The sequence below is a fragment of the Podarcis cretensis genome, assembly GCF_951804945.1.
Source record: "Podarcis cretensis genome assembly, chromosome: 1".
Taxonomy (NCBI): Eukaryota; Metazoa; Chordata; class Lepidosauria; order Squamata; family Lacertidae; genus Podarcis; species Podarcis cretensis.
Genome location: NC_137170.1, coordinates 31,398,440 through 31,411,888, shown reverse-complemented (window position 1 = coordinate 31,411,888; position 13,449 = coordinate 31,398,440). Strand labels below are relative to the sequence as shown.

General features: G+C 45.4%; 1 protein-coding gene across 4 annotated transcripts in view; it reads left to right on the top strand.

Moving 5' to 3' along the window:
• ESRRB (estrogen related receptor beta) overlaps positions 1–13,079 on the top strand; it is a 151,716-nt gene extending 138,637 nt beyond the window's left edge. For all 4 annotated transcript variants that reach the window (XM_079972339.1, XM_079972340.1, XM_079972338.1 and 1 more), the window contains 2 exons: positions 7,790–8,059; positions 8,908–13,079. In XM_079972339.1, coding sequence (XP_079828465.1) covers positions 7,790–8,059; positions 8,908–9,152 — 515 coding nt within the window. In that variant the 3' untranslated portion in view covers positions 9,153–13,079. The remainder of the gene's footprint in view (positions 1–7,789; positions 8,060–8,907) is intronic.
• The last annotated feature ends 370 nt before the right edge of the window (positions 13,080–13,449 follow it).

Genomic DNA, 13,449 nt, shown 5'->3' with positions numbered 1-13,449 from the left:
CCCCTGCATTAATCACCTGTACCTTGGTTCCCCATCACTGTGTCTCCCTGCAGGAAGAGGAGACTTCTGTTGAGGGGTGATGACAGGGGCTCTTTGGGTGACTGTTTTGCTGCTGCTCTTGCTGGGAAGACGAGAGCTTCGCACAGGATGAAATATGGCTAGTGGAGTGACAGCAGCTGTGTCTAGAGTGGCCTCAGATCCTATGATTACATCTCTCTTTATTACAGCTGCTAATGGCCCTCCAGGATGACAGAGATGATAATAAATTAACAGATTATGAACTCCACTTGCCACAAATTATGTGTTTTCTCTCTCTCTTCTCTCTCTCCCCCTCTCTCTAAAGATTCTGGTAGCTCCTGCTGCCAAATGTCTAAAAAAGAATAGGTTTCTACACCCATGGGTACAAATACTACAGGTTTCAGAGGGAATCTGTGAAGTTCAGTTGGGATACTGCCAAGAGGAGCTTATGCATGCTTCTCTGTAAGAAAGGATGAAGTAATGTGCTTTATTTGTAGCAATGTGGCGCATGCAAGAATTTTCTAATACATGGATGAGGAGGAACCTGTGGCCTCCAGCCAAGATGGCCAATGGTGAAGACTGAATGATGGGCGTTGTAGTCCAGCAACATCAGGAGAACTTCAGATTCCCCACCCTTGTTCTCACAGGACAGATTCCATGTTTCTGGAATGTGTGCCTGATGGAGCTGGAAAGTTAGCCACTCCAGCCATCATTTGGATCAGTTCTCAGATGCCTCCAAACAGGGCATGATAGAGATACTAGCCATCTCCATTTTAGTTTAGAGCCATAGATTTATAGGTCTATATATTCTGGTGTGTTTAATTTTTTTATTTTTAAGAAAGATGTTGGGAAAGATGGAGGGCACAAGGAGAAGGGGGCGACAGAGGATGAGATGGTTGGATAGTGTTTTCGAGGTTACCAGCATGAGTCTGACCAAGCTGCGGGGGGCAGTGGAGGACAGGAGTGCCTGGCGTTCTCTGGTCCATGGGGTCACGAAGAGTTGGACACGACTAAACGACTAAACAACAACAACAACAAGAAAGATGCATAAGCTGGTGGCCTTCACCATAAACTGGTTATGCATGCATTTAAAAAAATGACCCGAGCCTAGAGCTAATCATTTTCACTGGGTGACCTTGGATATGTCCCCTTTGACATCTTTTTCTAAACACAACAGATCATCCAAATATTCCTTTCTTATAGGGAGGATGCTCTAACCCTCTGGCCATTTTAGCTGCCTTATTCTATCCCTCTTCCAATTCTATGGTGCCTTTTTGAAAAAGGGCAACCAATCTGCATGCAGTATTGTAAGCCCATTTACACCACAGATTTATATAATAGCATTATTGTAGCAATCATTTTATTTTCAGCTCCTTTAATTCTCATCCACTCATTCTTCCTAACACAGGATTTGCCTTTTTCACTCCCACAGTACACTGATTTGACCGTTTTTTTCAGTGAGCTTTCCACTACTAGTCCAAGATCTTTTCCCTGAGTGGTACAGCTCCTTCACAAGTAGTTATTCTGTTGGCATTCTTATAGTTTGTTGTGGTTTAAACCATCTTGAATAACTGGTGTCAACCACAGACTTAGGTTTATCTTGATTCCAGATAATTTATTACTAACTTAAAAGCACTGGTCTCAAAGAGTGCTGAGCCAGAATTGAAACCCCATGAATTCATAGCCCTCCTTGTGGTTTATGAAAGAACCCACCCTGTTGGTGATGCTGAGGGAAAGAGCTGTGAACCTATCAGCGAGCCTCAGCCAACACGTGGGTCTGATGGGCATTGTGGTCCAAAACACATTCAGGACACCAGATTGGGGGACGTTGATCTCAGCACTTCGGTGCTTTCATTGTTTGCTCACAGTCTGGTATCCGCAGCGGGCATAGCATTTGCGTGGACAGGCGGAGTCCCCAGATCCCGAGTGGTCCCCCCCGTCATGTGGAATAACGACTCTAGACAACGTGCTATGGGATTAAATTGGCCACAACTTTATTAAATTTCAAATGTGGGTAGACCTTGGCTCAGGCATTGGGCGTTCTCCCTCCCTAGTCCCCAGCCGGGGACCTAGGGAGCATCAGGGTTATCCAGTGTGTGTGTGGGGGATGGGCCGGCTCTGGAGAACATATGTTCAAGCAGAGATAGCCGCCCCCGTTACGCCGCCGCAGGGGAGAGCAATGACGACCTTTCGGCGTACGGCCAAAGCCTCCCTTCAAAAAACCCCTTTAACGGGGAACCCTGGTATCGCCGCCGCAAAGAGGAAGATGGACTAAAGGATTCCGCCCAAGGCCTGATACTGCCAAAGTTGTGACGTTTTGCTACGGGAAAGGCGAAACCTGCCAATGCAGGGAAATTCCTTTCCGGCCCTTTAACAGCGACCTTATCGTAGCAGCGCCCGCATACCTGTGAAGAAAGGTTAACCGGCAAAACCTATGAAGAAAAGATAACCTGCAAAAGAAAGCATTAACTGAGGGTGGGTAGGGTGGGAGAAGCTCTGGAGCCAAGTGAGGATTAACAATTAAGATCCACCCTCTATTGTGTGGGCAGGTAATCCCTCCCCCTACCTGGCCTGGTTTCCCTGGCAACGCTTCCCCCAGGTGGGATTGGACAACTCACTGGGGTAGGCGGGGACCTCCAGGTATCCCACCTGAGGGAAGGCAAAGCCTATGCTGATGGGGCCACTCCAGATCCAGGGCTGCACGCGTCCCCGCAAAGGGCGCCCCCCGTTTTAAGTGGGGAGCGGTCATTTCTTGCACAGCATGTGATCTGCTCTCTGCTCAGATGCATTAGGAATCCCACTGTTTAATTCCCTCTGTTGTAAAAGAGAAGATTTTTATGCCAGCCCCCTATAGAACACCTTGCATTAGCCAGTTGGATATCAAGGAGATGCAACATGAATGACAGCTATCAGGTCTGAATCTGACAAAGAGGATTTCACCATCCTCTCTGGACAGAGTTGGTGAGAAAGTGCTCTTGCTTCGTCCCGGAGACGCAGCTACAGTGTTGAGCACAATGCTCAGGATGTGAACTTGGAGTGGCAGGGTGTTCTTTGCCCATTATAGAAGTGTGTCTACACTTGGTAGGGATCTACTATCAACAGTTCTCTGTTTCACGTACCTGTGTGAAACACATTTTCAAGTGTGTGTTTGTCACATTCACGCTGCACACTTTAGGCATACACTTAAAATCCCTAGTGTAATGAGTGAAGAGACCCTGAGATACCAGATCAAATACCTCATGCACTGCTTGTTCTGTGTGGTTGGGATGTTTAATCCCTTACACTGTTTCAAATGATGTGTGCTTGTCTGGCTCAGAAAAGATTGAACTTTTTCTGTAACTGCTAAACTGGCTGGATTATTATTTCGTTTTGATGGTTCTTGGTTATGGAATGGAAGCGCCTTCCTCCATTAGGACATCGTCAAGCATAAATGAACTGACCGTAATAAGTCAGTGCGATGAATAGCTTACAGGTCTCCAGCAGAACTTCTGAGCATAGTTTTCTTGCTACATAAATGTGGATTAGCAGCAGAAGAGCACAGCTCCCTTGCTAAAAGGGCAGCTTGTTGTTATTCAGACATATACAGGGCAAAGCACTGGGTTGTGGTCAGCAATGCACTGCAGCCTGGTTGTCTAGCCTAGCTCCTTTCCATCTTCAGACTCGCCAAGAAGGGTTGGTTTTGCAGCTCATGTCCCTGATGTCCCAGCCTCCTCTTCAGCTGTCCTCTTATTTCTTCTGGTACTCCTCCCCAGTGCTTTATCGATCTCTCCCTCCTACCCATCAGGCCTCACACACGCACACACAACACGTGACAGCTGATTGGTATCTGTTAATTAATGTGGCCTGCGGCCTCTTTTCTATTCAGTGGCCTGATAAGGGAAATTGGATGTCCAAGGACTGCCGTGCCATTATCACCCCTTACCTCCTCTGGCAACACAAACACAAAACATGGTGTAGTGATAAATAAATACCACTAACCCATCCCTCTGCCCTCACTTCCTTGGGCTGAGATAGCTGAGACAGAAAAATGGAACTCCCGACCAGTCAATACAGCAATCACCAGCTCTTTTGTTAATTGCCAAGTTGATAACAAGAGAAATCAAATGATCCTTGCAGTGACTGGCTCCCTTGGCCCAGATGCAGGCGCACGAGTACCAGAGCAAAGGACTCTGGGAATAAAGGCATCCTGCTGAGCGTAAATCACAGCTAGAGGGACTGGAGCATCTGTGAGTCAAAGGTTAATGAGCTTAGGAAGAACTGTGGGGCAGCAGTGAAGCAGTTGCACAAAAAGAAGAAAAGGGAACCAGAATGATCTCTTACAACACTTGGCAAGAAATGTCAGGTAACTCCCTGTTTGTTACTAGGAACAGATGAATCTGTCAATGTCATGTTCTAAATTTTCCTATCTCAAATTCGGTTTGCATCAGTTTGCAAACCTTTAAAAACTCAAACACATTTTGGGGTACACTTATCCTAATATATCAGTTTTTGCAAGCAGTATACGCATTTTTGCAAGAGCCTAATATAAGGCATTGTTGTGTGTTATTTTTGCTCACATGCACAGTTTTGTGCTTAGTTTTCCCTAAAATATGTTTGGTGAGAACTGCATCGCAAAATTTGTTGAAGAGTGAGTTATAAGGATAACTGCATTTCGATTTGCATATTGGTTTGGAAAGTATGGTGTTATCTAGGTTCACATTAAGCCAAATGAACAAAATGAATTTCTCCCCCATTCCTGGTTGTAACCAAGGTGTGAAAATAAACCACTCTTTGTGGAAGGAGCAGGCAGACTTTGGGCTAGATTGAGTCTCCATGCTTTCTTTATATATAGGATGTGTATGTGTTGTGACAGACTAGGAAGAGTCAGGAAATACTGAGAAGAAGCTCAGTTGTCAGTAGTGTTTCTACTCTCATCCTCTCCCCCCCCTCAGCAAGAACAGTTCCCCCCATTTCTTCAGGACTCTTGTGTGAGTCTGCTAATTTTGAAAGAGCATCTCAAGAGTGAAAATGGAAAATTTCATCATGCAAAAGTGAGATGTCCATGACATTCTTGTGAGTAAAGTTGCAACAGAGGGAAATTTATACCTGTGTCTGTTTGTGAGTCAGATAGTCATATGCCAAACTACTCCCAGTGTCTTACTCATGTCTGAATCACTTGTAGACAGACATTTGTCCTTGGCACATTAAGAAATTTGTGATATAGGAAGTGGCCTTTTCTTACACTTACGTTTCACACAGAAACAAAACCCATCTCCTTGCCTCCTTTCCCACACTAGCTGTGATGCCTGTTTTCATTTTTCCAGTGTGGACTGTATGTTATTCATCTCCCATATTCCTTCTGATTTTTCCAGTTTTGAGAGCAGGTGGGCAGGCTAGGTGGCTCTGCCTCCAGATGAACCATAATCTCCAGATCCCCAGTTTTCACGTAAATAATAATAATAATATAATAATAATAATAATAATAATAATTTATTATTTGTACCCCACCCATCTGGCTGGGTTTCCCCAGCCACTCTGGGCGGCTTCCAACAGAGATGTAAAATACACTAAAATGTCACATATTAAAAACTTCCCTGAACAGGGCTGCCTTCAGATGTTTTCTGAATGTCAGGTAGTTGTCCATCGCCTTGACATCCGATGGGAGGGCATTCCACAGGGCGGGCGCCACCACCGAGAAGGCCCTCTGCCTGGTTCCCTGCAACTTGGCCTCTCGCAGTGAGGGAACCGCCAGAAGGCCCTTGGCGCTGGACCTCAGTGTCCGGGCAGACCGATGGGGGAGGAGACGCTCCTTCAGATATACTGGACCGAGGCCATTTAGGGCTTTAAAGGTCAGCACCAACACTTTGAATTGTGCTCGGAAACGTACTGGGAGCCAATGTAGGTCTTTCAAGACCGGTGTTATATGGTCTCGGCGGCCGCTCCCAGTCACCAGTCTAGCTGCCGCATTCTGGATTAGTTGTAGTTTCCGGGTCACCTTCAAAGGTAGCCCCACGTAGAGTGCATTGCAGTAGTCCAAGCGGGAGATAACCAGAGCATGTACCACTCTGGCGAGACAGTCTGCAGGCAGATAGGGTCTCAGCCTACGTACCAGATGGAGCTGGTAAACAGCTGCCCTGGATACAGATTTGACCTGTGCCTCCATGGACAGCTGTGAGTCCAAAATGACTCCCAGGCTGTGCACCTGGTCCTTCAGGGGCACAGTTACCCCATTCAGGACCAGGGAATCCTCCACACCTGCCCGCCTCCTGTCCCCCAAAAACAGTACTTCTGTCTTGTCAGGATTCAACCTCAATCTGTTAGCCGCCATACATCCTCCAACCGCTTCCAGACACTCACACAGGACCTTTACCGCCTTCACTGGTAAAAAAAAAAAAAAGGAAGTGAGAGAGTACATTTCTAGTACTTGCGGAATCTGAGTTATAAGGCAAAACATACAGGAACTATTATTTTTAATTTTTTGTGAGAAACTAGCCAGGCCCCCATCTAGTATGTACTTTGCCTTCCCACCACCACCTAGAAAAATTCCTGCCAACACACATGATCTTACTATGTAGTTTTCAAGCACAGCATTCCTCTATTGTGGGGATCTCAATAAATACTACTAATTCTAATTTGTTCAGTTTTCATTCATGGCTTTTCATTGTCTGGTCTGCCTGGTACCCAAATTGGTGTTCATGTCAGAATAGGTGCTGTTTGTTCCTGTGGGTCCTAAGATAACATTAATGATCCTCTGGTTGGTGGAGGCAATGTTATAAAACTGTATTGAGTTCCATTGTTAAGAAAAATTGACTTGGATCTTAACTTTTTTTCTGTAAAGGGATTGAGCTTCTGTTTTTGGAAGGGAGTTGCACTCATGGAGGGGGTCCTTCTGCTCGCAGCCTGAATGGACTTAATGGATTGTGAATGGACTTTTGTGATTAAATGCTACAAAGCTTGTTGGTGTGATGTATAAGCAAGCCTAACAATAGCCAGGCACATGGCAGTATTTAATGCTATTCTATGGCAGGAAGTGTGAAAACACATCCACAGCTCTACATTTATTTGTTTATAGTATACATGGAGAGCACTTATTTGTTTATAGTATACATGGTTTATTAGGCAGCTGTTCCACCTAAATTACATAGATCAGTCCTTTTAAATAAAACACCTGAGTCTTTACTCTTTCTTTCATTCATGTGTGCAGCTTCCAAAGGAAATGGGAAGCTTTGGTATGTGGCAAGCTGAAGGTGATTCCAAATGGGATTGTGTGAATGGGATTGTATTCCATTACAAAATCCATGTGTGTCATGGAATGGTTAAAATCACCCAAACTACATAGGACAGGCATAGCCAAACTTGGCCCTCTAGATGTTTTGGGATTACAACTCCTATCATCCCTAGCTAACAGGACCAGTGGTCAGGGTTGATGGGAATTGTAGTCCCAAAACATCTGGAGGGCCAAGTTTGGCCATGCCTGACATAGGAAGTGGCTTACCATGTGGAACTGCAAATGCAACTTGCTCTTAAAATGTGGCACACCTGTGAGTGAAATGATTGAAAGTTTCATTTCTTCTTTTTTTAGCACTTAGTCAAAGGTGCATTTTTTTTACCTTGAACTGTGGTTAAATGTTTATGGCCAAGGGCTCTCCACGGGAATATTGAGGTTTCCATCACTGGGTGACCTAACAGAGTCCCTGCCAGATTTCTAAGCTTCGGGGCTTGGAGCAGGCAGTGCTAAAACATCGTCTCCTACCTGTGTATGTAAGCTGACTTGCTATTCTTGCCCTGCCAGGCTTTTCTAATCTTTCCCTGGGGGACCAGATGAGCCTATTGCAGAGTGCATGGATGGAGATACTCATCCTGGGTATCGTCTACCGCTCATTACCCTATGAGGATAAATTGGTCTATGCTGAAGATTACATCATGGATGAGGAACATTCTCGCTTGACGGGCCTGCTGGAACTCTACCTGGCCATCCTGCAGCTTGTGCGCAGGTATAAGAAGCTGAAGGTGGAGAAGGAAGAGTTTGTGACACTCAAGGCCTTGGCTCTTGCCAACTCAGGTAAGGTTACCATCTGGGATAGACATGAGAATCTGGCCACCATCGCCCATGAAAGACATTGGGTTCATGAGCTTTATGTGTGGTCCAAATGGGGACTTTCTAGACAACTAGAGTGAGATAACATTCCTTTATTATTCCTTTGGTTCAGTCTGACGGTGCTCAAGGTAGAAAGGATGTTCTGAGCACCTCCTTTAGTTTTTATATCCCTCTAGTTGTCGAAACAGCTTCCAGATCACTGGGTCGTAGCGATTTCATATTTAACCAGCATTGTGGTTTGTTTCACTTCATTTTTTACTAACTCCAATGCTACCTTGATCTTGGAAAACTGCCACTGTGATACAGAGCCAGTGCTTGAACCTGGCTTGAGGCAGCTGCACATTGTAGAGAGGCCTATCTAAAAACATTCCATCATGAAAAATAGATACATTAAAAACATCCCCCCCCATGCCTCAACACTGAAAATTGCGTTAGAAAGAACCATAAGATCCCGAACTAAAAATACAAGAACCCACAACTTAAAGTGCATTCCTAACCATGTCTACCCAGAAATCCTAGAAAATGCAATGGGACTTACCGTACTCCCAGGTAAGTGGAGTTAGACTGCAGCCACAAACAGTAATAGAATCAAAGGCTTGTAGACAAAGAAAGGTTCTCAAATGCTGGTGGAATATGTGTTAACCTCTAAGGCAGGAAGTTCCATCTAGGAGGTGGTGCATGCCACGGAAAAGGCTGCCTCTCACACGACAGAGATATGTATAAGAAAGGTGCATCAGCTCTTCTTAAAGGACAGGCAGATTTGCCCTCTCACTTTTTCGCTGGTTTGTTTGTTTTGCCTTGTCTCTTTGCAGATTCGATGCACATAGAGGACATGGATGCAGTGCAGAAACTCCAAGACCTTCTCCACGAAGCTCTCCAGGATTACGAGCTGAGCCAGCGTCATGAGGAACCACGGCGTGCGGGGAAGCTGCTGCTCACCCTTCCCCTCCTGCGGCAAACAGCTGCCAAGGCCGTGCAGCACTTCTATAGCATCAAACTGCAGGGCAAGGTCCCCATGCACAAACTCTTCCTAGAAATGCTGGAAGCCAAGGTCTGACAGGGCCCAGGAAGCAAACTGGAAGCCAAGGTTGCGGCCATGGAGCTAACCAAACAGAGGTGGCAGCTGGCTTTTATCTCCAATCATTTATTATGGAAGAATTATTTAACATCCATCTGGCAGCCACGCCAGTCTGTACATCCATCTGAAGATTATTGTGTACAGAGAAGGAAACTCTTTTAATCAACATCACTCTTCCCCCCCTCCTTTCTTTCTTTCTGGAAAATTATAGAACAAGCTCTTGCACTTGCAGAGGGAGCCAAAGGGAGTCTGGAGCCCCTAAGAGTGATGCTGTTTGCACTATTCAGGGCAGCCCATTCCCATCTTCTTTGACCTAAGAGAAGGGGTGTGGGGACTGAAGCAGAAAATGGTGAAAAATAAGAGTTTGTAACATTCATAGCATGGTGGCGTGAGAGGAGATTAAAAAATATATCTGGGCATCAGTGGGTCCGCAGCTTGACCCCTTTCCTCAATGCTGTGGTCCATGTGATGGTGGTCTGTTTGGGGAGGAGTGTCATGGGATCTCTTAAGTCGAGAATGGCTGCCTTCTGTGCTCAAGCTACACAGAAAACATGTACATAGAGGCCCTCCTTATTGGGAAGGACAGGCCTGACCGTGTAAGATATCCTGTGATATTGTACAGCATATTTGCACCTGGCTTTCCCCTATCCATGTGCAATCATAACATTCCCGGTGGTGGTTACTAGAGAAGCTGGAGACATGTCCTTGAGAGAGAAAGAGAGAGAAGATCTTGTTGTGTGAGAACATGCAGAGGGAAGTAGCTGGATACTTTCTGTTGTTGTTCCAAGGCTGTAGTCACTCAGTCATCCCTTCATCCTCCTAGACGTGGTGCTATTTAAAACGAAAAAGAAAACCCTCTACCTCCTTTCCTTCTTTCTCCACATGGCCCGAGGTCACTGGAATCACAGGGAGTGGGCCAAAATAAAAGTTATCCCAAACCAGGGCATTTCCCAGTCTTTCCTCACCAATAGATTTCAAGCTCCAAATCCAAATATTGGATACGTTCCCTGAGAGGTAGGGGAGAAGAAGAATTAGAAGAACTCACCTGCTGGGCTTGCGCCATGTTAAGAGAACTAAAACAACCCAGGGGAGATACTTAATTTTTGCCTCCGCATTCCTTTCCCACTGTGGCAACTCTCTCATTGAGGTCAGTTGCTTGAATCCAGCTTGAATGTAGCTGAAGGAAGGCAAGGGTAGCAAGGCTTATGTTTGAGCCAAAACCTGTTTTGAATGGCAGGCTTGAAGTGATAAGTAAGAGAGTGCCTCTGAGAATTGGAAGTGCTTCTCCTTCCCAATCAAGGGATTGGGGAGGTAAGGTTTCTAGGTTATATTTATAAAAATAACGGCTTCCAAGTTAGCTAGGCCCCTGCCAACCCTCTTTTCAGAGATTAATTACTTTTCTTCTCATCAGTCCCACAGAGCCACAAGTCCAGATGGCTTTGACTGGTTTGTGGCTTTTCAGGAGGGTGATGTGTTTGTGTGTCTGTTTTCACGGTTATTTTGGGATCCAGCAGTGAGTTCAAGAGTTAAACCCACTGTTGCAGAAGCAGCATTGAAGCCAAGATGACCATACAAGTGAATTTTACTTCCAAAGGGAGTGGTCAAAACAACATGTGAAAATAGGTCTAACCAAAGCAATAAAAGGTATAGATGGCAAAAATATATATATCATTTGCCAAGTGAGGGCTGGGCAGTGTCCCGTCTGCTTCCTAAGGTAAATCAGAACAGAGGCCTCAACTTCTTTACTTTGTACTAATTCACTTTGCTGCTTCATCCAGATGCTAATCCAAAGGTCCTCTTTTTTGAAGACGGAAAAAGTGGGTAGGGAGGGAGCCAGCAGATTGCTAAACTGGTCTTCCATGACTATGAAGGATGCGACAGAAATAAACACAGTAATCATGCAGCTCCCTTCGGACGCCTGTGGTTGGCAACTGATTTGGGGGCTGGACCATACTTACAATCTCCTGACAGTTTTGTTTTTGGATGACAAACAGCTCCAGTTTTCTGCTCACAATGGCTCCCTACTTCTTTTCCACCCATGGGGGAAAGTATTTTGATGGATGCTCCTTCTCTCAGAGTAGCCTTCCTCTCTCCCCAGCTTTCTTTATCCTACTAACAGTCATTGTCATTCTTCTCCAAAATAGCCATCACATGTAGGGGACAACAGTAGCTCACTGGCAGAGCTCAGAAGGTCCTGAGTTCCTTTATTGGCATCTCTGTTGAAAAGGATCAGATCACAGGTGATGGGGAAGGCCCCCAGCTTAGACCCTAGAGACCCACTGCACATCAAAGTAGATAATACTGGGCTACGGGCAAATAGACCTGAATTTGCACAAGACTTCCTATGTTCCTGTCTCTCTCCTTTGCAAAGCATGGTTGCGGGATTTCTCTGCTAAAGGCTAGAGAGAGAGCTCCTGGCACTACAGGCCTCAATCATAGGTCCTTATTGGGAGGAGCATTTTCATGCTCATTTAAAGCAGCCTTCCTTCACTGCCACTTTGGGGCAGTAAACAAGTGAAGACTCAGTAAACGCAATAAACGCGGGAACAAATACTTCTTGTTCCCATGTTTGTAAAACTACCACTTTGTTCATTTGCAAATAGCCTAAGGTCATCTTATGTTGCTGGAGCATAAAATCACTGCCTTGCTGGGTTACACCCAGGGTCCATTTAGTACAGTCTTTTGTCTCCAATTGTGGCCATTCTGGTAAGCTCTCAAGCAGGGCATTGCCCACAGCTCTGCATAATCAAGGATATATTGTACCAGTGTTTATTTTTTCTAAAGTCAGAGGCAATGTGGAGCCTGCTTGTCCATGACTCACTGCACCCTTTTTGGTTCAGAGATATAGCTGCATCACTCTCAACCAACATTCCCCAATCTGATGCCGTCCAGATGATTTTTGCGTTTCCAACTCCCATCAGCCCCAGCTAGAATGGCCAGTTGTCAGGGAGGATGGGAATTGTAATCCAAAACATCTGAATGGCACCAGGTTGAAGAAGACTGGTGAAAACTAAGTGAAGACCACATAACCTTCAGTAATTTTGAAGATGGTTTAATCTTAGGGATATAGGGTTGTCATGGTCCTGCCAGTGCAAGGATTGCTAGTTGCACAATGGGACTTCTCCACTCTCCTCTGACCACCAATCCCCTAAATCTCTTCCAGGGGTTCTCCCAACCCTTCAAAGCAGATTTGGGGAGGTTGCAGGGTGCAAGGAGGGGGAGAAGAGGGGGTGAGTCTCACTGTGCAAGTGGAAATCCACGTGGAGGTGGAAGGCATTATGTGGATACCATCCATAATCGTAGAGGGGGCTGAGACAACATATTCCAAATTAATTTAATAGAACATACATCTGAGGAAGACAGTAGCAATCAACCAGAGCAGCAGCTTGGTAATGCTTTCTTATAGGGAGAGTGGATAGCACAGACCAGCTTCAGATTTTAGCAATATGGGGACAGCTCTGGTTCCATGCCTTTGGAACTAGCAGAAAGTGTGTGTGTGTGTGTGTGTGTGTGTGTGTGTGCAAGCATGCACTAAGCAATTATCCGGTCCTCCACATAGGAGTCAAATATTTTGTAAGGTATGAACTACTGATACAAGAATGATTCTGACAACTGCAAACCCTCAGACAATAGTAGCTTCCATGGAGTAGGTAATGAAGTCCCCAAGTGCTAACCCTGGGATTAGTTTAGGGCAAGGCATGCAGGTAAGTGCCTTCACTAGAATAGAAGCATGACATCTGTCAACCTCTCCCTTCCCAGGAAGCTGTGTCATCCTACTTCTGTGCCTACCTGTAACCTGCAGTGTACTCTCTCCTTCCCAAAGCTTTACATAGGTCACTGTCATCTGCTCTGAAATACAACCCTCCCTATGAGCCATGGAGGCAACAAATGCTGCTTGCATTCACATTCCTTGCATTCACAAACACCCAAGTTGATGGGAATCATTTCAGATCAATGGTGCGATACCCACCACCCCTTGCACCTGAGGAAAAGGCGGGCATTATTTTGAAAATATGAAGAAACTGCAAAACCACAACCCAACAGTATTGTTCATGCCAAATAAGGGGCGTTATTTTCTTCTCTCTTCATAACCAGACTGACTCATGTGTTCAGAAATGTCGAACACGTATTTTGAAACCATGCTAAAGCAGCTGTCAAAAAAGGAAGGAAAGAAACCCTAAGAATGTATGTGGCTGAGGTTTTTTGGCCAGTCATGTGGTCCAAAGCCAGTCCTGCTCTGGTGACTTGATGGTTAAGAGAAGTCAAAAACAAGCAA